The sequence below is a fragment of the Neltuma alba genome, unplaced genomic scaffold, assembly GCF_004799145.2.
Source record: "Neltuma alba isolate B1F8T4 unplaced genomic scaffold, ASM479914v2 tig00011214_pilon, whole genome shotgun sequence".
Classification (NCBI taxonomy): domain Eukaryota; kingdom Viridiplantae; phylum Streptophyta; class Magnoliopsida; order Fabales; family Fabaceae; genus Neltuma; species Neltuma alba.
This window is the reverse complement of record NW_021635938.1, coordinates 391,521-419,191: the sequence shown is the minus strand read 5'-3', so window position 1 is coordinate 419,191 and position 27,671 is coordinate 391,521. Positions and strand designations below refer to the sequence as shown.

The 27,671-nt window shown below is 33.1% G+C and overlaps 2 protein-coding genes across 2 annotated transcripts; one reads left to right on the top strand and one right to left on the bottom strand.

The window, feature by feature from the left end:
• Positions 1-7,366: 7,366 nt before the first annotated feature.
• LOC114762405 ((-)-germacrene D synthase) lies at positions 7,367-9,867 on the bottom strand. The gene is made up of 7 exons (XM_028951878.1): positions 9,742-9,867; positions 9,352-9,640; positions 8,869-9,247; positions 8,528-8,746; positions 8,279-8,417; positions 7,917-8,165; positions 7,367-7,822 (listed from the first exon to the last, which is right to left on the bottom strand). The coding sequence occupies exons 1-7, from the start codon at positions 9,865-9,867 to the stop codon at positions 7,523-7,525; spliced, it is 1,701 nt and encodes a 566-aa protein (XP_028807711.1). The 3' UTR covers positions 7,367-7,522.
• A 9,481-nt stretch (positions 9,868-19,348) lies between these two features.
• Positions 19,349-23,964, top strand: LOC114762404 (uncharacterized). Its single transcript, XM_028951877.1, has 3 exons — positions 19,349-19,544; positions 19,579-19,892; positions 23,921-23,964. Exons 1-3 carry the CDS (start codon positions 19,363-19,365, stop codon positions 23,962-23,964), a joined length of 540 nt encoding a protein of 179 aa, XP_028807710.1. The 5' UTR covers positions 19,349-19,362.
• Positions 23,965-27,671: the final 3,707 nt, after the last annotated feature.

Sequence of the window (27,671 nt, the reverse complement as noted above, 5' to 3'; positions counted from 1 at the left end):
ATAAGGTACTGAGAGAAATTTTTTGTATGAATGTATAATTTTACCTTTTATTTATTATTATATTAATTTTTTTAGATAAAGTATAATATATATTAAATAGAGATAAAGTTGAAAAGTTGTTAAATTTTAAATAAAAGTTAATGAAATTTAAAGTTTTTTTTTGTCTATTTAAAATATATTAGAAGTAACTTATAAATAGAACTAAAATAGCATGACATGCGAAAGAAAGTGATAAATAGCATAATAATAATAATATATTGCCTTTGTTTTTTCTCGTTCCATTAACCATATCCCCCATACTTCAAAAAGAAAGTGACGAGTTTCTCATAGCACTGCATAATCGCAATTTTTCTTGAAAACATGACATATTTTTAAGGAAAAAAGACTTTTTCCCCTAAAAATATAAAATTTTTTCACAAAAAGAAATAACTTTCATCATTAACGCCATGCTTTCATATCTGCAACTTTTCTTAAAAAATTATGAAAATATGGTGTCAATTATAGGGAACATAAAGTGAAATTAGGGGAATTTGTGGTCTTCAGTTGGCTGTGGAACAAAATGACAAAAGAAGTTTCCAGTGATTAATGCTCATCTCAAGAATTTTGGGGCTTCGAGGGACAAACAATAATGACCGGAGAGAAAAAAGGTAGTGTAGTACAATAACATTAGTGAAACAGTTCACATGATAGAGAAGTCCAGCAGGGCCGGGGTCCCACCTCTCCACTTCTTCGTGGTCTATTTCCCCCTTCCGTGTTTGTAATCCAGACCCTTCATTTAAATTTACTGGGGGAAAATACGAGTCAATGGCTGAAAATTTACTTCCTGGATTTGTGACGAGAGTGAGGTTGCCAGGCTGAAAAGAAATAAAGTTCTTCATCCCTCCCCAGTACTCAGCCTCCCTTCTTTGATGTCTTGATTTTTAAAATATAATTTTAGTTTTTTAATTTTAAAATTATTAGTCTTAAATAATAATTTTTTTAAAAATTATAGTTATTTTAAAATTAAATTTGATATGTTAGTATTTAAAAATATTTTACTAACATTTAAGATTTCAATATCATTAAATTTTGTTAACAGTATTACGTTTAAAAAACTAAAAATATATTTTTTAAAATTAAAAAATTAAATTAAAATTTTGTACAAGGTTAAAGGATTAACCATATACTACTTTAGTGGTTAATTTCCTTATACTTCTCTTATCCACACCCTTCATAATTAAATTTATTGGTGAAAAATAATTAGCATAAATATGGGATAACGCTGTCTTGTGAATAAGCCATGGCGTTTTGTTATTTTAAAAAGCAAAAATATATTTGCAGGTCCTTATATTTGAATTAGGTCGTTATGATTTTATTTCTTTTTATTGAATCATTATAGTTAATTTTATTAAATTTATAGGTCCTTTCGTCAGTAATATTGCAACGACCGTTAGCCTATAATGATAGGGGATGATTTGGCAGTGCACTCGCCTCCACGTTTGTGTGTCTCTCTCTCTATCACTTGTCTCTCTCATCTGTTAAAGATAAACACGATGAGCTCGATGACACCCGGAAGGAATGAAGAAGGACCACCTCTTCGACTGATCCTGCTCCTCATCAACATGGGTAAGCTGCTTTTTGCAAGATATCCTGTAGCATGAATTTTTCTTTTCTATAAATTTTTTTTTTTGTGTGTAGCTTAGAGAGTTAGAGTATCCTCAAGTTACTTTAAATTTGAGACTAGTCGGGAGTGTTAAGATTAAAACCCTTCCAATAAAGTGCGTTTTCTGAAATTCGGACTAGTATTCTTCTTCTTACAGAGATGAGACCGCTTATCATCTCAATTAGCACCTATTGATTCCTTCTCTATAAATTATAATGCAGTATTAGCGAATACTTAACTCCATTTATTTTTATAGCTGGTCAGTCTTAATCTTGTATAAAGTAGGAAGGTTGTGTTGAGTTTTAAAAGCTAATATAAAACTCTCCCAAATATTTCTGTTGTCAATCCCACCTAGTAATATAAGGTGAAAGAAGTATACAATCACTTTGTCTAAGAGAATATCCCATTATCTGTATTATTTATCACTATAGTGTTATTTCATCAATTCCTCCCATGAGATTCTAATCAGAGCTTCTTCTTTCTGATATATTATAACAGCATAAAAGTGATCGTGGTTAGCTTCAACAGATGAGAGAGACAGGTGATAGAGAGTGAGACACAAACTTTGGGAGCGGGGGGAGCACGCTGCCAGATCATCCTCTATCATTATGGGTTAACGGCATTTGCGATGTTATTAGTAACCGAAGGACTTGTAAATTTAACAAAATTAACTACTCTTCCGGTTCTAAATATAAGACCCTTATACTAGTGTATAAGGGTCTTATATTTAGAACCGGAGGAGTACAAAGATTCAATAAAAAGAAATAAAACTATAAGAAACTAATTCAAAATCTGATCAAACTATAAGGACCTGCAAATATATATTTTCTTTAAAAACAAAAGCTCCAAAAATAAAAACAAAAATAAAAAATGGAGGTCTTTTGTTTTTTAAATAAACGGGATAACTGTGGATTGTCAACTGTGCCATCAAAGTTCATATTTGAGAACTAGTTCTGCCACTGGACTACTTGTTTTAATTCAATAAGAAATATTCATATATAATCCTGAAAATAAAAAAGATATTACTTCATAAATAAAATAGCATCAGCAGGCTTAAGTAAATAAATTATTTTTCACCAATAAATTTAATGAAAGGTGTGGCTTAGAGAAGCAAAGGAAAATGAACCATAAAAAAGTGGAGTGGTTCAACGCTCGTAAACCTGTTTGGAATGATTTATAAGTAGTATTTTAATTGTGAATTATAGAATACAAAACGAGTATACAAAAAATTTTATCTAGATTTACATAAAATACGCTTATAAATACTTATAAATATGATGCCAAATGGGCCCAATCTTTTTCCTTTCCAACCTCATACTCTGTCGCAAAATCTAGGAAGTAAATTTTCAGCCATCCACATTTCTGTCTTTTTTTCATAATTTTTTTTATAGAAATTAAAAGGCTACATATATTTGACATTTCCGCAAAATCATAGTATTGATTTTAAAAAAATGACATTTTAACTGAAATACACATACCTTTTTATATAGATACTTTTTACAATAACTATGAAGGTTCCAAATTGGTTTTATCAACTTCTTTAGGGCTTTAATTCCTTGCATGCAGCTAATAAGAGTATAGCATCTGTGAAGCGAGGCACCAGAGTGAAGTATAAACTCAACGATCCTCTCACTTCAGACGGATGCCATGGAAAATTGAAAAAAATATCATAATTTAAAATTTTATTAGTGAGAATAACCTGATAAATTTCTGTATATAAAAATTATCAACACTCTTTACATTTTGTACACACGGAATATTAATATTTTTATTTAGATTTTTTAAATAAAATTGAAATGTGAAACCTCTTTCTTTTTCAAATTTTTTGAATATCATGCCCGAGACCTTATATAGGAATCAATAACAGCATCATTCGATAACCTAGGAAGTAGCTAGGAATATATCCATATAACCATCAAACTTGACAACACAACAAATATAAATAACAAGTCTAAAATTATTGAGTGACTGAGATGATCCATTTTTGTTGTGGATAGGGCTGGTCGGCTGTGTGGGTGAGGAAGCAGGAGGGAGACGAGATGCCCGTTTTCTGCCACGTTGGACGTTCCAAAACAAAAATGGAGATTAATGCTTTTATAAGGTCCTCAAATGTTAGTCTTCCTTGATGAGAAAAAATCAATACAAAATTTTTAACATATAGAAAAATGATTATAATTAAAAATCAGTTTATGAATGTTGAAAATTTTTATTTCCTTTTTTCGCCACAAAATTTTTTACTTAAATATTATATTGGCAATTCGATCTTTCTTTTCTTTGTCGCTTTTCTTTTTCCTGCCGACACTTCATCTCTTTTCTTATTCAAAGCAGCGCACAGTTGCTAGAAATGATGCGCACAGTGTCAATCATAACCATAAATTAATAAGTGGGGTCAACTTTAATTACTCGGCACTAACAAACGGACTAGTCCAAACCACTAATTAAACCAAATTGATAAATCTACGTGAGCTTTTTCTCCATAGTAAAATTAAAGAAAAATTACAATCAGCTCCTAAGAAAGGAATTTAATTATTCTAAAATCCATCAATAAATTGAGAGTAAGTAATAACAAGTTTCGGAGTAGAAAATAATAATATATTCAGGCTAGTTATTTGTCATTCGGATTTTTTTGATAATTAAATTTTTTTAGAAATTCTCCCTAAAATTAATTACAGATATGAGGGTATATATTTTTTCTTTTTCTTTTTGGAGTTTTCTTTCCTTCCTATGCGGCTTAGCATAAAATGTCTCCTTTGAATAATAAAACAACCTCAAGGTAAAAAAAGAAAAAGAATAATAAAACATCCTTGTTTATGTACAATATCATTCTCTCATTTTTTTTGTCTACATCTCTTCTCTAATCTTCTTTTTTTGTTGGTTAATTTCATAATAGTTTAAATTTTCTTTATTCATGCGGGTAAAATGAGGCATTCGCATTCTATGCTCAGCACTCAAAACGCCTATTTATTTTTGCTTTTTTTTTCTTTTTTTTGTTATAATGTAAGAATTAATTTGACATTTAATTTAGTCTTAAATATAAAACCCTAATATACTTTGCCTCTTATATATATTTATTTTTTTGAAGATAGTCCTTATAATTGTTGCACATATTAAAGATTTAATCAATTTGTGGTTCTAGTTAATACACATTACTAGCAAAAATATTTTTTAAAAAAATAATATTTATTTATTACAAATAACTAATTTCGAGACTTATGCCATGACCCACCTCGCTGGAGCGAGTTGCCGACAGAGATCTTCTCCGGTTCGGTATCACCGGCATACTTCTTCACATCTGTCAGAGGTACAGCGGCGATCAGAGCTTGAGGTCCATGCCATTTGGTGGTGGCAGGCATCTCAGAGTCAGGCTCAGGTATATGAAACGCCTGGATTTTTATTTCTCTTTCCGGCCACACTTGTTCAATGAGTGTTGCGCTCATACGATAGGAACCAATTTCAGTTGAAATCTAAACTCATTAGATTTGAATCGTTTATATTTGATTTGAATGATTCAAATTTAAAATCTTTAATTCATTATTTTTAAATAGAAAAAACTAGTTTTTAAAAGAATGATAGTTAAGAGTTTATTTTTATTTTGTATTGTATACATATTAAAATAGTTATTTTGAATAAATAAAAATAAAAAAGAAATCAAATCTAGACTGTCCAAATGAGATATGGATGATCTAGATCTGATAAGTTTAGGATACTCATCAAAATGATGAGCACTGAAATTGGTTCCGAACTACCATATAATAAAACATTTAACATGTGCAACTATTATAAGAACTACTTTTAAAAAAATAAATAAATATGAAAGCTAGTAAAGTGAATTATGGTTTTTAGGACCAAATTAAATATCAAACTAACTCTTATACTCCTCCGATCCTAAATATAAGACATATTTTGTAGTGTAAATATAAGACCTATTTTATAGTGTAAATTTTTACTACAAAATAGGTCTTATATTTAGGACCGGAGGAGTATTAAGGACCGAAAGTAGTATATTCTAACTTCTTCTTTTTTTTTTTTGCGTTGACCCTCGATGGATGTATTCTTTGTCCTATCACCTATGATTGTAGAATGAACAAAGAATAAATTGAAGTGGACGAACGATATGAGAGTTATAACTAAACAAATGAACAAACACGGAAAGAAGGAAGGTGGGGGGGCAAAAGTGCGCTTCATCTTTTCCTATTTTCCAGGCAAGTGTTCCTGAATCACTCCGCCATGACGACTTTTTGTGGTCTGATCTGAAATCCTGGAGACTGAAGAAGTATACACAATAACCTCCTTAACGCTTAGTGTCAACTGGTTTAAATTAGTTCTATGCTAACTTCTCGTAATTTTGATTCCTTTCAGATTTCTTACAGAAGAACAGAAATAGTTCAGTTGAATTGCGTGTTGCTAGTACTTCTTTCTCCTGGTTTCCGGGGACATCTTTGCAGTGGAAAAGCAATTCCCCGCACGACAAGTCAAAGACGCAAAAACAAAATTCCCATCGTGGAATTCCAAGTTTCCTTCATGCTTCTCTCCCATTTCATGGAACATACGTCTTTGCAGATTTGAGTTGTCTATATTTAATTTGAACAGTTCATGTTTAAAATTTTTAATTTATTATTTTTAAATTAAAAACTATTTTTTAAAAGAATGATAGTTAAGAGATTATTTCTATTTTATATTCTATACATATTAAAATAATTATTTTGAATAAATAAAAATAAAAAAGTCAAATCTGGACCATCTAAATGAGATATGAATGATCCAAATTTGATGAGTTTAAGGTACTTATTAAAGTGATGAGTATCGAAACTGATTCTATAAGGGCAGAAATTGAGTTATGGAAATTATTTATTATTTATTAAATTAAAAAATTTATATTAGTGGCATCTCTTATTTTGGCCAACATATTAGCAGTATCTTTTTAATTTGTTGGAGTGAATTATAATATATAGAAAATATATTTAAAAAAATTAAAATCACATTATTTATGTCATTTTGGACCTATTTTTCCCTAGATCACCTGAGTGGGATTCGGACTCTTGGATTCAGGGTGCATTTGGAAAGAAAAGAAAGCCTACTTAAAGCCAGCAGTAACAAGATGGTGCATATAATCCATTTGATGAGAGATTTATCTTCATGCCAAGTCAAGTCAACTCACATTTAACATTTAAGTGCAATCTTCTTTAAAAATATTTTTGGACCCTGTATAAATATATGGGACCATTTTTAAATATGCATATAATTTTTTTCCTACATGTACCTGTGAGGTTATGAGAAAAATACGAGGAAGGGGATTCGAATATCCTCTTCTACTACTAGCCAAAAGAGCCCCCTCTTTATGTTGGTTTGGGGGCCACGTGGACAGCAATGATAAAGACGATGGGTTTAGCCAGAATCGAAGCACTTTGATTTTCAGATCCAAATTACACTCAACTCACAGCTGAGGAAAATAAAAAAATATTTAATGGGGTTTGTTTGTCTAAGATGAAAAGAAGGGGGAAAAAAAAAAACCTTTGCTCTTATATAGGCAACAATCTCTTCCATATGGTTGGTCCTACTATAGAAGTAACAATTAGTATCTGTCTCAAAATTTAATGCATATTTTTTACCTCAAATTAATTACATAAATTTCTTTTTTTTTTAAACCCATTTTTTAAATCTCTTTCCTCACTCGTTCTCTTTCCAACTCATTATCTTCATTCATAAACACACAAACAAGTTTATTCCCAAGGGACACAAGAAGAAACATTTGACACTTCAGGTAAACATTTGACACTTCATTCATATATAATATGCCACTCGTTGGATTATTCATGGTACTCCCAAGTAAAACCAGGCAACGAATTAAGGAAACACTAATATTAAGATGATCACATTAATTTATGGCACAGGATCAAGGATCACAAGTTGAATAGAATCCTTCATGAGTCCTCCAGAATGCGTGAAGTTATCGGCATCCTTGTACATGACATCCATGACACGAGTCATGTTCAGAACTCGCATCAGAATGGGTTTTGGCATCCCTTGGCCAATATTTGGTCTCACACACTCTTCATTAATATCCTTCCACGCACTCCTTATCTTCTTCTCAAGTTCACTAATGGCTTCCTGCTTTGACATTCCATAATCCTTCATGTAGCATTCTATCAGTGACGCAATGTGCTCTCTTTTCTTCTCAAACTGCACAAATAACTATATTAACCACCAAATCTTCACTTTAATTTCTAGTTCGAAAGAATTAATGTATGTATATATAGCTACAAATACCTCATACCTCGCTAGAGACGATGTCATCCATGAGTCTGCAAATAAGTGCAGAGGCTTTAATGACTTTCGGGTGAGTTTGGGCCCACTTGAAGACATCCTCAGAGGCTATGTGTCCCATGCCGATGAAAGAAGCAGCGGAAAGAGCTGGATAACAAGTTGATACTGTTGATACGTTCATGTACTCCTCTGTTGTCGGAATATGCTTCTTATTTAGCCATCTTGCTTCTGTCATGTAGGCTTCCACTGCCTTTTTAATCTGTGATAAACCAAATTACAGTATATTTGATGTCAACAGTTTATAGTTTCGAAAAGTTGTCGAATCGATGATTATTAAAAGAACAAAGTCATTCATATATATAATATGTACACCTCTTGTTTGGAATAGTGAACACTGTATGATCTTCCTTCTTTCCTCATTTCTTCTTCTGTTTCTTGGAAAACGTTCAACAGTTCCTTGTAAAATAATTTGATATAATCTGGGAGATTGTCCAAGCAACGAATATCCCACCTGCAAGCATTAAATCAACAGTGGGAAAACTCGAGAGAGATATATATATACTGATTTCTTCTAAATAGATAGATCAAAACTCGCGAACTCAGATCAGAACTGATATAAACCTCTGGATTGCCTCGTTGAGGAGTTCTAGTTCATCTATAGTTCCATACGCATCGAATGTATCATCAATGATGGATAGCAGGGCCATCACTTTGGTCATTATGCTTCTAGCTTTAGAGTACTGAGGCTCAAAATAAACCGTGAGAATCCAAAAGCATAGTTCGACGATCCTGTTTCTTGCATATGAAAGATTTCTTTGCACATCCAACTTGTTATACCACCTAAACGTACGTAGAGACCAAAGAATTATTAAAGCGAAGTTTCTTGCATTTACATAATGAATATAACATTTTTCTCAAAGTGACAAACTAGTTATTTTATCCCAAGAAGCCCGAGAACTCACTTGCAGAGATTGCCGAACTCCTTCTGATGCAGCTTTTGGAGCATATTGAAATCTAATTTCGCCAGCTTCAGAAGAACTTGATTACAGGAAGGATTCAAGTGATATATGGAAATGTACTTTCGCGCCTCTAGCCTTGGCAATCCCCTGTAAGGACACTGCTTCAAGCTATGGCGGAGTTTTGCTGCGAGAAAAGGGTTTGATTCAATGGTGGTGATGGAGCGATGAAGACGATTCAAAGTGAAAGCAAGCGCTTCGTCTAAAATGTCCTCTCCATGAACACTGAGATGCGCGGCCTCGTACAAACTCAACATCCCTTCAACATCTGATGCTATCTTTTCACTGAAGCTTCCTTGCTCATCCTTGAACTTGTTGAACATATCTTACAATGGTAATGAAATATATGTTTATATCTTTAGTTATTAATAGCAAACTAAACTCATAGTAGCATATATATGCACACATACGTACATCATAAATACACACCAGGTGAAATGGGATATCCTTCTCGCCTCAGTAGCTTAAAGAGCAGAGCGAGAGAATGGAGATCTTCAGTATGAGTTACAATTTCATTATTTTGCACGTAAGTGTTGTGAATTTGCTGGAGTAAGTCATCGATCTCACGTTCAAAATGGTACGACAAGCCCAAACGTTGAATTGAATCAATCAGTTCAAGTACTTTTGTTGAGGGCTTCTCCATCCTTGTAGATATAAGCATCTTCCTCACTTCTTCTTTCACTGTTTCAACTTGTTTCCCCATTTCTTCATCAACTTGCTGCACAGTTTTCAAACAACTCATCATTATCAAATAAACCAAGATGACAAGAATTATATATACACACACATATATAGACAGAGAGAGCTTCAAGTATATACCAAAGATTGGGAAGCATATTGAAGGAAATAATCCTTCCAAAGAGTAGGATGATAATCTGCAAGATGTCGACGCAAATGGGTTGATGAAGAAGGAACAAGGGTCGTTGAAGCAGCAACGATAGACATCTCGTGAGTCTATGTCCTTAAAAAGGAAGACAAGGTTTTTCGTACTATATGTCGAGCTTCAGGTTGAGTGTAGCCACAGTGGAGGGTATGTGTGGGTATTTATAGGAAAAGTCAAAGCATCAATTCATTAAATTATTCTTCTAATTAATTTGCTCCTCTCACCTGGGATATTATAATATTATAAGAAAGATAATACTTTTTTATTATAAATACTTAACTTAACAAATTTTCATAATATATTAAAATTGGTCAATTAGCTCTTATATTAAGGATTGGAGGTAGTATCTTGTATTTTTTTCTCAATATTACATTTAAATAATAGGATTAGAAGATGCCATGGGAAAGAAAGTGATAAATAGCATAATAATGAGAACATATTGCTTCTTCTTTTTTTCCTCGTTCCATAAACCATATCCCCATACTTCAAAAAGAAAGTGATGAGTTTCTCATAATACTACATAATCGCAATTTTTCTTGAAAACATGACATATTTTTTAAGGAAAAAACTTTTTCCCCTAAAAACATAAAATTTTTCACAAAAAGAAATAACTTCCATAATTAACACCATATTTTCATGATCTTTTAAGAAAGTTTGCATATTTTCCGAGAAAGTCAACAGTTTCGATTCCAAAAAGAAAAACTTTCTAAAAAAATATGCAAATTTTCCCAAAAAATAATGAAAATACGGTCTTAATAATAGGCAACATAAAGTGAAATCAGGGGAATTTGTGGTCTTCATTTGGTTATAGAACAAAATGACAAAATAAAAAAGTTTATAGTGATTAATGCACAACTTACGGATTTTGTGGCTTCGAGGGAAGAAACGAGAATGACCAAAAAGTATTGTAGTATTCTTTTAGTTTTAAATATAAGACTCATTTTGTACTATAATTTACATTATAAAATGAGTATCATATTTAGGACCGGAAGAGTATTATAAAATTAGTGAAATACGGTTCACATGGCAGGACACTGAGGACAGCAGGACCGGCCCCCCCCCCCCAACTTTTTTGTGGTCTATTTCCCTCTTCCGTTTCTCTAATCCACACCCTTCGTTTAAGTTTATTGGAGGAGAATATAAATCAATGGTGATTAATGCAATATGAAGTGAGTATGTCGACAGAACAATTTTATCACACATAAAATGTGTTTATAGGTGTCTATACACGTGATGCCAAACAGACCCATTAATCTTTTTCCTTTCGAACCTCTTACTCTCGGTCACAAATCTAGGAAGTAAATTTTCAGCCAATCATCCATGTCTCAGTCTCTTTCCTTCATAATTTTTTTATAGAAATTAAAAGACTACATATATTTGACATTTCTGCAAAATCATAGTGTTGATCTTAAGAAATGACATTTTAACTCAAATACACATACCTTTATATTTAGATACCTTTTAGTTTTTACAATAAATATGAAGGTTCCAGATTGTTTTTTATCAACTTCTTTAGGGCTTTAATTCGTTGGATGCAGCTAATAAGAATATGGTATCCGTGAAGTGAGGCATCAGAGTGAAGTATAAACTCAACGATCCTCTCACTCGAGACGAATGCCATAGAAAATTGAAAAAAAAAAACATAATTTAAAATTCTATCATGCCTGACACCTTACATAGTGTAAGGGCTTTGGGAGTAATAAAACAATTAACTAATCCACGAATTGTCACATGAATCTTTATACTATTAAATAATGAGGGAGGGAAAATATAATTTGGAAGATTCAAAACCAAAAGCCACTGGAGTGATCAACACCCGCAAAAGATTATTAGCAGTATAATTAGATGAGATTCTCCCAACATAGCCATCTTTATATTCGTGCCTTAGCCAAAATAAAATAACAGCATCATTCGATAACCTTGGAAGTAGCTGGGAATATATCCACATCACCAAACTTGACAACACAACAAATATAAATGACAAGTCTAAAATTATTGACTGACTGAGATGCCCCACCCCGTTTTTGTGGTTGATGGGGCTGGTTGGCGGTGTGGCATCAGCTGGATGGACTTGGTCCGCCTGTGGAGGATGAAGCTTTGCAAAAATCTTTTTTGCCACATAAAACAATAAATTGACTACTCAAAATAATTTATATATTACCTCTGATCCTTAATATAAGAACTAGTTTGACTTTTAATTTGGATTTAAATGTAAAATCCTAATCCATTTTATCTTATATGGAAAACCATTTCCTTTCTTACTTAAATTAGCATGACTTTAAGTTATATACGAATGGAATTTGCGGCCTTCTACTTACTTACAAAAAAGTTTTCATGCTGCTATGCTATAAGATTATTAACTACTTATTAAAAACTTTAATAATTTTTTTGTCAGTATTAATCTAATAGAAGGAAACTCACATATATATCTATCATATATACAAAAAGGGTTGAACTCGCAACACCGCACCTAAAAAATACTCAAGAGGTGCTTAGTATGGTTAGGTTAGAAAGTCCCCACAAAAAACTTCAATGCCTAAATTATGTGAAATTTTTCTAAAATTTGAGCTATGTTTAAATAGCTTATTTTGAAAATTTTCTAAAATGTGAGCTATGTTTAAATAGCTCTTTTATCCTTAATATTTAATTAAAAAACCCCTTAAATTCAACATTTTTGCAAATATCCCCTATTTCTTAATTAGTTTATTATTTCACCATACCGTGTATAACATATATTATTGTTCATGCATATCTCCTTTGAATTTTATTTATTTGTGTAGGTAACCCATTTAAATTTTAACTTATGTGTACATAATTTCCCTTAACTTTTTAAAATTGTGAGGATAAACCCACTATTACTGCTATTCCAATCCATTGATAAAATAACAAAGAAATTATAACTACAATAAAAGCACTATTGACCAAGCTTGGCCAAGCACACGACGCATTAATTGAGCCTACCAAATTAATGGACTAGTTCAACACACCATAGGAATAAGAGTGATTTCAAAGAATTGTTATAATTAACATGACATCGTTGTCTAAAAATTAAAAGAAAAACAATTTAAACTAGTTGAAATGCTGATTTATCTAACTTTTGTTTACTCTTTGACCAATTTTTTTTTTTGTTTTTTTTAACTAGTCAGTACACTATCTATTAATGTAAATTTAAGTAGGGTCATATATTATTTTAATCTGAGACCACAGAATTGGAATCAGAGATTGTTTCCATTTACATTCAACCCAATAATGCTTGGTCACCCCACCTCTTTTGTTGGGTTCGATTGTCTTTATTTCAAATAGAACCAAACACGCCATATATATTTTTGGGTTTTATATCATCAACAAACTGATTGGATGTATTATTGGGAAAAAATTTTAAAAAATACCTTTAAAATTTTAAAATATCAAATCATGAAGAACTACAAAATTTTGTTGTTATTTACTTTTCAAATGTTGTTAATTGTTATTAAAGTGTAATAAATAAGACTGATTTAGAATTTTGAAATTTAAAGAATTTTTTTTTGAATTTTTTTCTATATTATTTGATTTTCGCAGCCTTTTATTGGTTGATTAGCTCTTTTTCATGGACCCTCAAAGCGATTTGACTTCCGCGTTTACAACGTTATGAAACACAGGCTAAGGCCTATGTTTATCTCTATATGTGCTTCTCTTGTTTTATATATAAATATATATATTTCATCATTTCATCTGAAAAAACATAAAACAAAAACAAAACAAAACATGATAAGGCTAAGGATTCAAATAACCTTGGCCATATGTTTAATTTCCAATATATATGCACTGCATTATATATGTATACCCAAGAAGAAAGAAAGCATGGATATAGATATATAGATATATATATGGAGGGGGGAGCAGAAGAATTAGCAAGATTAAGAAATTAAAGCAGCGAAATATATATAGAGAATTTGGTCCAAAAAATATAGAGAGGGAGGGAGGGAGGAGTGAGAGTAAATATTGCAGGAAATGATCAGTGCAAATAAAAGGATGAAACAGTTTAATCCAATTTCTTTTGACTCTTCATCAAGTTTAATTTGTATAAATTTAACTAGGGTCATATTTTAATTTGAGAACAGCAATAATTAGAGAGAATTTTGTGGTCATTATTGTTCAATCCAATAACCCTTATCCCACCCTCTCTTTTGTTGGCTTCGATTATCTCTATTTTATTATATATTATTTTAAAATTAAAGTAACATGTACTAACAATTTAAGTTACCCATACTTTTTAGGGAAAATTGGGGATAAACCCCCATTGAAAATTTAATTGGTAAATAGGATCTAAGGATTTTGTGCAATTTAACTTCTTTTTGTGCAACTTATCTTTCTTTGTGTGCAATATATCTTCTTTTGTGTGCAATGATTTTTCTTTGTGTAATGTGCAATTCAATTTCTCTTTGTGTAAATGAAATTCTCTTATGTGCAAGTCATCTTCCCTATGTGCAAACTAATTCTTTATATCCAAATAATGTTTTGTGCAAACTATTTTCTCTTTGTGCAACTTATCATCCTTTGTATGCAACAAATCTTCTCTTGTGCAATCAATCATCCTAGATCCCATTTGTCAATTAAATTTTCAATGAGGTATTTATCCCTAATTTTTCTCTTTTTAGTTTTTATGCTTTTTCATTTGTAGAGCATCATGTCATCTTTATTTCGATAAGATCATAAGAGAGAGACATTCAGTCAAAAAAAAAAAAGAAAGATAGAGGCAGACATATGATCGTATTGGTTGGTCTTTTTTTTTTTTCAACCTTTTATTAGTTGATATAGGATTAATATAATTTTTAGTTCCTTATATTTGTTCTCATTTTAATTTTTTGGTCCCACAAGTCTCAAATTACAGATTTTGGTCCTCAAATTTCTTTTTATTTAAAATATTAATCTCTAAAAATGTGGACCATTTTATTTTTTAAGGAACTAAAAATTATGATTTAAAATTTGAGATACTAAAATGAAAATAGAAGCGATTTGTTAGTCTGTTAATATAGATTTTTTACGTGAGTGAGCTTTTTATTTTGTTTATCAGCCACTGTGGTCATGACACGTGGTAAGGTGTCACATCGGGATTCTTCAGCCACAAGCGATTTTAGCTTACTGCTAAGATATTTTTAATGATGTAATTTTACTCTTTGAGAAAGTCAACATCATACTCCAAAAAACTGATAAACAAAATTGCGCAAAAAAGAAGAAGTAAAATTACACTTTTACCCATTTATTAATATCTGGTATTTTTTGCCAATATCATATTTAAATAATAGGATGAGAAGTATGACAAAGGAAAGAAAGTGATAAATAGCAAAATAACAAGAATACATTGTTTTTCCCCTCATTCCATAAAAACAAAGTGATGAGTTCCTCATAATACTATATAATAGCAATTTTTCTTGAAAACATGACAAATGGGAAAATTTCAACTAAAGACCGCAGTTGGCAATTAATTTCAGACAGCCCTCAAAAAATTCTAAAATTTCACTGAAGAATTTTGAAATTTCACTGAAGAGGCAAACTGAAATTAATTACACAACCCATTTTACAAAAATGCCCTGCAAAAAGTGATCTGTTGAAAACGAAGAAGAAAGATGGAAAAAGGAGAATTTGGTGGCTATGTTATGCTATGCTCGAAAATGAACATTAATAAGCAAAATTCTCGTCTTTGCTTCGTGAAATAATTCAGCTTTGTTATGACTGAGGAAAGGTCTCGGATTTGTCAATCTTTTGTTTCTTTGTTGTTTTCAGTAAACATTCTGTTTGTTGTTATTTGTTGTTTGTTAGGCTGTATTTCAGGTTGTTTAATTTTTCCTATTGTATTTCAGGTTTAAATGCATAGGTAGTGAGGGAGAAAAATCTAATATTGCTTTTAATTTTAGAGAGAGATTGTTATCTTCTTCTTATTTGAAGTTAATAAACATGAGGTGTTAGCGATTTTTGAAAAGTGGATGAGAATAGGTAAGCGCTGACTGTAATACGTTGTTGAAGGAATTTAGAGAGGGAGAATTAAAAGGAAAATGGGTGAATGTGCTGAAATGGATGGTATGAAAGCTAAATGTGCAGAGAAATGCTAACTTACAGTTGTGAAAATATGTATTCAGATTGTAAATTTGCAAATTAGAGTTGTGCAGGAAAATTACAATTTAATGTTATGAAAACCAGTATTTCTGTTGTAAAACCACAAATTCATGTTGTTAACGTGTATTGTCTATTATTATTGAAAGTTAATTGAAATTGACAGTTGAATGATGTGTAGCAACGGATTATAAATAGCTACTGGTGGTGAGAAATAACTATTTTGTAGGAATATGAGTTGATTAAGTGTTTATCTATGAATGCATTATTTTTAGATTTCAATCTTGTACTCCACTGTGTCCCTTGTTTGATGGTTCTTAATGTTGTGCAATAGGAAGAACTCAGTTCCCTGAGGTCAGACTTGCTGTGGCGGCTCATTACCTATACAAGAAATACACAGTCGGCAGCTGTTGTACAACTACTTGCAAAGATATAGACACAACCAAGAGAAAATTGAAGAGGGATCTGTCAGCTCAAGATGTTTTTTATATTAGCAAAGGATGTGTCAACTTTTGTGCATAAGAATTACCCAAAATTTCATTTTCAATGCAATAAACTATATATTATGTGTTTATTACATGTCCAGTAATAGCAATATATTTTCCCCCACAAATTTCATACTTTGAGTGCAAATGTTGACTACTGGAATTAGGAAATTTGCAACAATAATAGTTGAGTTTACAACAGGGGCTCATATATTTGCGAGTGGTTTTTTTAAAATATAACTGAACCATCATGCTAGAGTCTGTCAAGTATGTTCACAACTGGGTTTAGGCAAATTGCAACAGGCGTTGGGGAATTCACAAGAGGAACTAGTGTTTTTGCAAGTGCAAATTTTCACAATATACTGTTAACCATCACGCTAGTGTTTGTCAAATGTGTTCATAATTAAGTTTAGACAATTTGCAATAGGCGTTAGAAAATTCATAAGAGAGACTAGTGTTTGCACAAGTGCAAATTTGCATGTATAACCTAACCATCACGCTAGTCTGTCAAATGTGTTCACCACTGGGTTTAGACAATTTGCAATAGGCGTTGGGAAATTTAGAACAAAAACTCGTGTATTCGCAAGTGGACTTACATTATTGGCAACAGGAGTTAGAGAATGTGCTAAAATAATATGTGCATTACAACAAGAACTAGGGAATTTGCAAAATCAATACATTAATTAACAACAGAAATATGTCCATTTACAAGTGGACAAAGTCTTTCATACATTTACAGTGTTACTAGGCAATTTTAGCGTAGTACTTGGACTAGCTTATCATCACGTACCGTCATAAAATATTTCAACTATTAATTCACTGTACAAAAAAGATTACAACCCACCACCAAATATACTAAATGGGTTGTCATAGCTACTTCCTCAACCTATCCCAAAAAAAAAAACATATTGGGGTTTATTATGTACAAAAGTAGCTGCATATTAAGCCAAAAAAAAATACTATTGTCAATAATCAAGTCACACATGGTTCAAGTTACTGCAAGTTTTTCTCATGTGACCACCTTCACCACATCTTGAGCAATGATACATTTTCTTGTCATGAAATTGTGATTCAATCCTCCTAATTCTAAACCTTCCAGGATGGCGAGTACTCAATAGTGATTGTAGAAAGATAGTTGACGAGTATTCTTCATATCAAAAGGAATATGGTCTAAAAATGTCATGTGTCTCAACTGGGATCATAGGTGTACCATAAATTTTTTCTTGAGCTAAAAATAAAAACCAATCAACCACATATGCATATATATCACAACAAATACAAGTTTTGAGTTTTGAAAATTAAACCAATCTCTTATCATATGCAAAAAAATCTAAATAAACATGCTCACTTACTCTTGTGCACTGTCCAACTATGACGCTTGTCTCAAGTCTTTCTTATTGTTGCAAACATAAACATGCCTACTATTATCATTGTACTCAATTAATTGTCCTACTTTAGTATCATCAACAAGGTCTAAAAATATTTTCCTATCCAAACTAATTGTGTACTTCATTTTATATTGACCACTGCCTGGCTAAACATCATTCACTACTATGTAGTTCTTCATGTATCATCCCTTCTTTGATCAATCTTCCACTTATAATATTCCCTTCATATACCAATTTTTCTTCTAAGGTCTTTACAAATTCCTTTTACACATGGAAGATGCAAAATGATTGTTTTCCACCACCACAATAGCCATTTATAATCCGTTGCTGTGCATCATTCAACTATCAATTTCAATCAACTTTCAATAATAACAAACAGTATGCGTTAACAATAGAAATTTGCGGTTTTACGATAGAAATACTGGTTTTCATAACATTAAATTACCATTTTCCTGCACAACTTCAATTTACAAATTTACAATCTGAATATATGTGTTCACAATTGCAAGTTAGCATTTCTCTGCACATTTAGCTTTCATATCACCCATTTCAGTACATTCATCCATTTTCCTTTTAGTTCTTCCTCCCTAAGTTCCTTCAACAACGTATTACAGTCAGTGTTTACCCATTCTCACCCATTTTTCAAAAATCACTAACACCTTATGTTTATTAACTTCAAAGAAAAAGAAGATAACAATATCTCTCTAAACGTAAAAGTGATATCAGATTTTTTCTTCCTCACTACCCACTTACCCATTGAAGTTGAACTGCCCTTAATTGTCGCTTTGGGGTTACTCCAAAAAATTAACCGAATTAATGCAATATAGTGCAAAACTCGGGTCGTTTCACTTTGAGGAGCCGAAAAACGAAATTAAACCCTAGTAAATAAATGCAAGTAACCTAAACTATAAAAAGAGATTTTTGATTTTGAAAAGCTGTTAATTAAATACTACGAATCAAATTGAAATTAAAATACTTTTTTTTTTGTTATTTTCTTTTATATAAAAGATGATTGAAATAACTGAAGATGAAAGAAATGAAAATGAGACACACAAATAACAATGATAATAATCAATCCTCCAATTCAACAACATAGGCAATCATCACTCTAAAAGATGTGGGAGTTGAAAACAATGAATTAAGAATTATAATTAAGCTTTTGATCCAACAACCGAGCCACCTCGAGTTGCCACAAAATATTTTCCTAAAATCCCAATTTACTAATTGCAACCAGAATAGTAAAATGGGATTAAGGATGCTAAAAACCAATGCTTAATTAGAACTCTTAAATCCAAAATAACAGAATTAAAGCTAGCAAGAGACTATATGATCCAAAATTCTAAGCCACCTTAGAAAATCACAATATATTAATTCCAAAATCAATACAAATGTCATAACCACAACATTATAATTGAGATCAAAACTATAAACAGCCCAATGTCAAATACTAAGCAATAATTCAGTCACAATAATCCCCAAATATAATCAGATTAAGCAATACAATTATCCCAACAATCAGAAAAACTATCCTAAGATCTAGGAATTGTTAAACAATTATTGAGTAAGAAATTAAAGTAACTAGAACTCCCCTTTGATGATCCAAGCTCCTGCCATTGTTGTTGAATTAGAGAATCACATAACCTCAGCCACGGACTGCCATAAGGAATGCTACAGTCAATGTTCTGCTATGGGCTGCCATGGAGAAGACGGTGATAATGGTGATTCGGTGGAAAGGAAGAATTCGCCGTCGCTGGTCTGCTATGTTTCACCTCGCCCCTCAGCTCGCTTCTGTTTCGCTGCGTCTTCCGCCCTCAGCTCGCTGGTCTGCGTCTTCGTGTGCGCGTTTATTTCTCTCTGCCGCCCAGCGTCTCCGTTTCTTCTTCGGCGTATCAGCTCCGGTCCCCTGTTCGCTGGTTCGTGCGTGCGTCTCCTCTGGCTCTGTCACTCTCGCCGTCTTCTCTCTGCCACCAGTGAGAAGACGTAGAGAAGATGAATGGAGAGATTGCGGTCAACGGTCTCGCCGCCTGGTTCGCCCTTCTGCTCCCGTCCAGCTCTCTCTCCGTCTCGTGTTTTTAGCGCCGTCAAGCTTGCTCTGTTTTTTCTATTTCCGCCCGCGCCTTCCTTGTGTATCTCCGCACGGATGAAGAAGAAGATTGTATATTAGGAATATTAGGTTGGGGCAAAACGCAATGTTTTGCCCCCACCTTATTATTATTATTATTATTATTTTCTTTTAATTTATTTTCTTTTTCTTTTTCTTTTTATTTTTTATTTTTTATTTTTGAATCTTCCAAGAACCTGCAAGCAAAATTCAAGGATAAGGTAGCATTAATTGTTCTCAAAAATCAATTAGTCACAATTAAACCAGAATATGACAATTTTGCCCCTATAAAATATTAATTCAAAATAAAATATATTAAATCAATTAAGGCAAAAAGGGACCAATTAAGCTGACAAAACTCATATAAAAGATACCAAAATATATAAAAATAATTGAGTTTGTCACCCATGTATTTAAACACTCATTTCTAGATTATTCAACTATCACAACCCAACTATGCTCACACAACCTAAAATACAAAAGGAAAAATCAAACAACCTAAAATACAACCTAACAGACGACAAATAACAACAAACAGAAAGCTTACCGAAGACAATGAACAAACAAAAGAAAGATTAACAAATCCGAGACCTCTCCTTAGTCGTAACAAAGCTAAATTATTTCTCATTGAAGCAAAGACGAGAATTTTGCTTATTAATAATCATTTTTTAGCATAACATAACACAGCCACCAAGTTTTCCTTTTCCCCTCTTTCTTCTCTCTTTTTTCAACAGATCACATTTTGCAGGGCATTTCTATAAAATGAGCTGTGCAATTAATTTCAGTTTGCCCCTGGATCCTTCAATGAAATTTTAAAATCCTTTAGTGAAATTTCAGAATTTTTTGAGGGCTATCTAAAATTAATTGCCAATTACAGTCTTTAATTGAAATTTTCCTTATTTTTTAAGGAACAAAATTTCTCCCCTAAAAACATAAAATTGTTTCACAAAAAGAAATGACTTTCATAATTAACACCATATTCTCATGATTTTTTAAAAGAAGAGTTGCATATTTTCTGAGAAAGTCAACAATTTCGATTCAAAATAAAAATTCTCAAAAATATGCAAATTTTCTCAAAAAAATTATGAAAATAAGGTGTTAATAGTAGGGAACATAAAGTGAAATTAGGGGAATTTGTGGTCTTCATTTGGTTATAGAACAAAATGACCCAAAATAAAAAGTTTATAGTGATTAATGCACACCCTAAGAATTTTGCGGCTTCGAGGGAAGAAACAAGAATGACCAAAAGGTATTAGAGTACTCCTCCGATCTTTAATATAAGACTTATTTAACTAATTTAATTAGATTAAGAAAATTAGGTAAGTTAGTTAATTATAAGAAATATGACATTTTTTTAAAATACCATAATTACCTTCCTTAATATCCTTCCTCCCTCTTCTACTTGATTATGGTTGATGGAGTATCTATAGAGATAATTTAGGTCCTAATAAATATGAGAAATAGGTTTTATATTTAGGATCAAAATTAACTCAATAATTAGGTCATATGTTAAGGATCAGAGAAGTATTATCTCTATTTTTAATTATAAGACTTTATTTATAGATTATAAACAAAATCGTATAATTAGAATCGGATACTATAAAATTAGCCAAATACGGCTCACATGGCAGGGTAGCGGGACCGGAGTCCCACATCTCTACTTTTTGGTGGTCTATTTCCCTCCTTCGTTTCTGTAATCCACACCCTTCGTTTAAATTTATTGGGGGAAAATATGAATCAATGGTGATATATGCAATATGAAGTCAGGACGTCAGGACAATTTTATCACGCATAAAGTGTGTTTATAGGTGTTTATACACATGACGCCAAACAGACCCATTAATCTTTTTTGGTACTCTCCGTCACAAATCTAGGAAGTAAATCTATTAAACATAAAAATATTAGAAACTGAGTTATAAATAAATTAAAAATTAAAAGATTGAATCGCATCAAATTATAGTTGAGGGATTGAGTTATAAGTGACTTAAAATTTAAAAGATTAAAATATTAATTTTTTTATAATTAATATTTTTATAAGTTCCTCAAATGTTATTAGTCTTCCTTTTTTTTTGAAATATTAATGAAAAAAATGAATACAAAATTTGTAACATATACAAAAAATATATATAATTAAAAATCAGTTTATGACTATTGAAAATTTTTATTTCCTTTTTTTGCCACAAAATTCTTTCCTTCAATATTATATTGGCAATTCGATCTTTCTTTTCTTTATTTCTTTTTTTTCTTTTGGTTGCCGACGCTTTATCTCTTTTCTTATTCGAAGTTGCGCACAATTGCTAGGGATGATGCGTACAATCTCAATTATAACCAGAATTGATAAGTGGGGTCAACTTTAATTACTTGGCACCAACAACCGGACAAGTCCAAACCACTAATTAAATCGAATTGATAAATCCACGTGGGCTTTTTCTCCACAGTAAAATTAAGGGAACATTACAATCAGATCTCAAAAAAAGAATTTAATTACTGTAAAGTCTATTGATAAGTGAAGAGTAAGTAATGACAAGTTTCAAAACAGGAAATGATAACATTTTCAGGCTGATTATTTGTCATTGGGACTTCCTAATAATTAAATTTATTCTTTAGGATCTCTTAGTAATTTTTCCTAAGATTAATTACGGACATGAGGGTCTTTTTTTTATTTTTGGAGTTTTCTTTCCTTCCCTTGCGGCTTAACATAAATTGTCTCCTTTGAATAATAGAACATCCTTGTTTAAATTTTCTTCGTTCATGCGCGTAGAATAAGAGCTGTTTATTGTGATTAATTGCATATATGCGACATATACTATCACATTCTTAACAGGGAAAATGACATTTCAGTACCTTTCAAGAGGGATAATTTTAGTTAAGAATTACGAATTATTGTCATTCTATAAAACCACTCGGAGAAATTTCTGAGCATACAAAAGATGACTTTAAAACATTTCACAACCTATGTGAAAAATACAAGTAAGCCGCATGAAAATTATCTTATTTTTAAGTGAGTTGTGAAATATTTCCAACTTTTTTTAAAAAAATTGTAGTTAAGAAATTAATTCAAAATAATAATTAGATTGCATACCAAATTGGAAATATGTGTGGCTATGAGGAAAGAAACTTGTCGGTGATAACAATGACGATTGATGAAGAGAGAAAACGATGCAAGAAAATTTGTGGAGCAACTAACTGTAACCCAAACATTGTCGGTCTAGACAAGAAACGATTCACTGATTGGTAAGCGGTTTGGTACAGCTTAAGTGAGGTCTCGAGTTCGAGCCTCAGCGTATGCAGAAATTCCCGTTAGGAGACTCACCTACCATAGCCAGGTGCGCGACGCATGTCGGATCCTGATATAATCGGAGCAAAGCTCCGGTGAATTGTGTGAGCAACCAAAAAAAAAAGACATTTGTAGCGCTTTTTTTTTAGTTGGTAACATTTTCAAAATGCTACAAAAATTAGTGCTACAGTTTGCTATTTTCACTAGCTGTAGCGCATTGAATATATCCTCTCTTTTTTTTTTGGGAAAAAAGATAAGCTATAGGCTGAACACAAAACTCGGTAACTTGATAAATTCGGACTACCCCGAAAAAGATGAAAAGAAGCCTGATAAAAATCAGGTCAGACCGGGCTTGACCTGAAGTCCGGGTAGGACCGGGTTCCAAGTAAGTATGCTGGACTGGTTAACCCAATCCTACCCAGTAATACATATTATTTTTTTAATATATATATATTATACATCATAGTAATTTTTTTAAAAAAAGGAAAAAGAAAAAAGAAATCCAAGCTCCAAAGAATGACGCCACTGATTGATAGGGGGCCAGTGCCACCATCCTCAAAGCCCAATATGATTTGAAACTCATTCAAACCCTAAGCCTTAGGTTCCCGGTGCCTTCTCTCTTCCTCCTCCCACTCCCACTTCCCTTCTTTTTAGCACCTTTTCTCTTCCTCCTCTCACTTCCCTTCTCCCTTCCTCCTCCCACTTCCCTTCTCTCTTCGATCTATTGCTCAAATGCTCAATACTTCCCTTTACTTCACTGTTGCAGACTTGTAGCCCCCTTCTCCAGCGTCTTCATCATCTTTAAATACTCATCTTGAAGTTTGTTATTGTCCTCCTGTATTTTATTCTCCCTAATATGATGTGGAATAGCTATGGTGATAAACATAAATAGAGTCCTATCTCCTCCTGTAATTCTAATTTTCTATGTTTCAATCAGTCTTCTTGAGATTTTGCATCATGAATATATTTCTTTTCCAGTTCTTGTGGCAACTGTTCTTTCAAAACCATTTTAGATTAAATCCAACAATTTATTTGAATGATTAACCATGATAGAAAAGAAGAAATCTTAAAATTTTAATTTTCAACATTTATGTTCAACTTTCCACGCTACTCCAAATTTTACACCTTCACATCTCAACTTTCCACCGAAAGTTGGTGGAAAGTTGACTCTTATATATATATATATATATATATATATATATATTTTAATACTAGGATATTACAATTCTCCCCACCTAAATAGAATTTTGTCCTCAAAATTCAAACAACCACACACAAGAAATAAAAACAAAAGTAACTCAAAGTGCTTACTAAGAAAACAGGTAAGGGTACTCATAACGCATCCGTTTCTCTGTCTCCCAAGTAGGATCACCAGGACTCATGCCCTTCCAAAAGACCTTAACAAGACGGATAGTTTTGTTCCTCAATTGTTTATCCTTAACGTCCAAAATCCGCTCTGGTTCTACTGGATAGGTCAAATTATCTCGCAACTCGACCTCTTCAGGCTCAATAACATGAGACGGATCGGGATGATACTTCTTCAATTGTGACATGTGAAACACGTCGTGTAAACTGGAAAGATGTGGCGGCAGCACAATTCGATATGCAACAGGTTCGATATCTCATAAGGGCCTATGAATCAGGGTGTAAGCTTCTTAGCTTTGATGGATCTGCCTACCCCTTTGACAGGTGAAATCTTTAGAAATACACGATCACCCACTAGAAATTCTAAAGGTCTCCTCCGACGGTCCGCATAACTCTTCTGTCGACTTTGGGCCATCAACAATTTCTGTTTGATCAGCTCAATCTTTCTTGTTGTGATGTCCACTAAATCTGGGCCAATAATTGATCTTTCACTTAATTCAGTCCAACAAAGTGGAGATCTACATTTCCTCCCGTATAAAGCCTCATATGGTGCCATCTGAATGCTAGTGTGATAGCTGTTGTTATAGGCAAACTCTGCTAATGACAAGTGAGTGTCCCAACTACCTTTTAGCTCTATAGCACAAGCCCTCAACATGTCCTCGAGAGTCTGAACAGTCCTTTTTGTCTGTCCATCGGTCTGAGGATGATAAGCAGTACTAAACCTGAGCTTAGTGCCCATCGCTTCATGTAATGACTGCCAGAAGTTTGATGTAAATCTCGGGTCCCTATCTAAAATGATAGACTCTGGCACTCCATGAAGTCGAATAATCTCATCTATATACAGCTTTGTCAATCGTTCCAAAGAGTAAGTACTCTTGATAGGCAGGAAGTACGCTGACTTAGTCAATCTATCTACAATTACCCATATCGCATCATAGCCAGCTGGGGTTCTTGGCATACCAGTAATGAAATCCATAGAAATACTATCCCACTTCCATTGGGGAATATCAAGATTCTTTAATAGCCCTGGAGGTCTCTGATGTTCAATCTTGACCTTTTGACATGTCAAACACTTCAATACAAAATCTGTGACATCCTTCTTCATTTTTGTCCACCAGTAGTTCTTTTCAAGTCCTGGTACATCTTGGTTATTCCTGGGTGTATTGTGTAATTGCTCCGATGCGCGTCTTCAAGAATAGTCTTTTTGATTTCTTCATCATCAAGGACACAAATCCTTTTCTTGTATCTTAGGATTCCTTCTTCACCGATTTCGTAATCAGGCACATCACTGATTTTCAATTCCTCTCGGATGCTCAACAACCAGTCATCCTCTATTTGTGCGGCTCTCAAGTCTCGAAAGAACTCGTAATCACCTAAAATTGATTGTAGAGTGGCTGGAGCCTCATGCACCACTTGGAGATCTCTTAATCTCTCTAAACAGTAGTGTTCCTCCAAACACAGATGAAACACATGCACTGTTTTCCTACTCAAAGCATCTGCAACCACATTGGCTTTATCAAGATGATACTTAAACTCAAAGTCGTAGTCCTTGATGAATTCCATCCACCGGCGTTGTCTATTATTCAATTCCTTCTGATCTATTAAATACTTTAAGCTCTTATGGTCACTGAAGACTTCAAACTGTGATCCATATAAGTAGTGCCTCCAGATCTTCAATGCAAAAACCACCGCCGCTAATTCCAGGTCATGTGTAGGATAATTCTCCTCATGCGGCCTTAATTGTCTAGATGCATAGGCAACCACCTTACCTTCCTGTATTAGGACACACCCTAAACCCTTAAGTGAAGCATCAGTGTAAAGGGTGTATGGTTTACTAGGATCTGGAATAGTCAACACTGGAGTCGTAGTCAACTTAGCCTTTAGTTCTTGGAAAGCTGCCTCACATTTTTCATCCCAGACAAACGGCCGGTCTTTCTTAGTCAACTTAGTTAGAGGCATGGCAATTTGAGAAAATCCCTTGATGAATCTTCGGTAATACCCAGCTAAGCCCACGAAACTTCTTACCTCTGTCACAGATTCTGGTGTTTCTTATCTCAATACGGTATCGACCTTGCTAGGATCAACATCTACTCCCTCGGCAAATACTACATGGCCTAAGAACTTCACTTCTCTAAGCCAGAACTCGCACTTGCTTAACTTAGCATATAACTGATGATCCCTCAATATTCGCAATGCAATGTAAAGATGCTCTCAGTGTTCTTCCTCATTTCTAGAGTATATCAGAATATCATCTATAAACACCACAATAAACTTGTCTAAATAGGGCCTAAAGATCCGGTTCATATAGTCCATAAACACCACTGGAGCATTCGTCAAACCAAAAGGCATTACTAGAAACTCGTAATGTCCGTATCTGGTACGAAAGGCCGTCTTTGGGATGTCCTGTGCTCTGACTCTTAATTGATGATATCCAGACCTCAAGTCAATCTTGGAAAATACTGCTGACCCCATTAGTTGATCTAGCAAGTAATCAATCCTAGGCAGAGGATATTTGTTCTTGATAGTCACTTTGTTCAACTGCCTATAATCTATACACAATCTCAAGCTCCCATCCTTCTTTCTCACAAACAGTACTGGTGATCCCCACGGGGAGACACTTGGTCTAATAAATCCTTTTTCAAGCAACTCTTCGATTTGCTTTTTCAGCTCTGCCAATTCAGAAGGTGACATTATGTACGGTGCTTTAGAAATTGGAGCTGTCCCTGGTACTAGCTCAATGGAGAATTCAACTTCCCTTTCAGGAGGTAAACTGAATATTTCCTAAGGAAATACCTCAGGAAACTCCTTTACTACCTCGATTTGCTCTATACCAACTTCTTTATCCGTACTAACAGAAAAGAAAACAGCATACGCTTGACAACCCTTTTGAATACACTTAGTTGCTTGAGTAGCAGACAACCACAAACGACCATGAATAGCCTCAACTATCGTAGTGCACAAAGGAATAGTTACTATCTTCCTTTTGCAATCCAAAATGGCATTATTTGCTGATAGCCAATCCATACCAATAATCACGTCAATACCCTTGAGGGGTAGACAAATCAAATCAATCACAGACTCACGATTCTCAAATTTAAGCACAAGACTTAAACAAGCCTGTGTGGTTAACACAGTGGCTCCCGCTGGGGTTGACACTTTC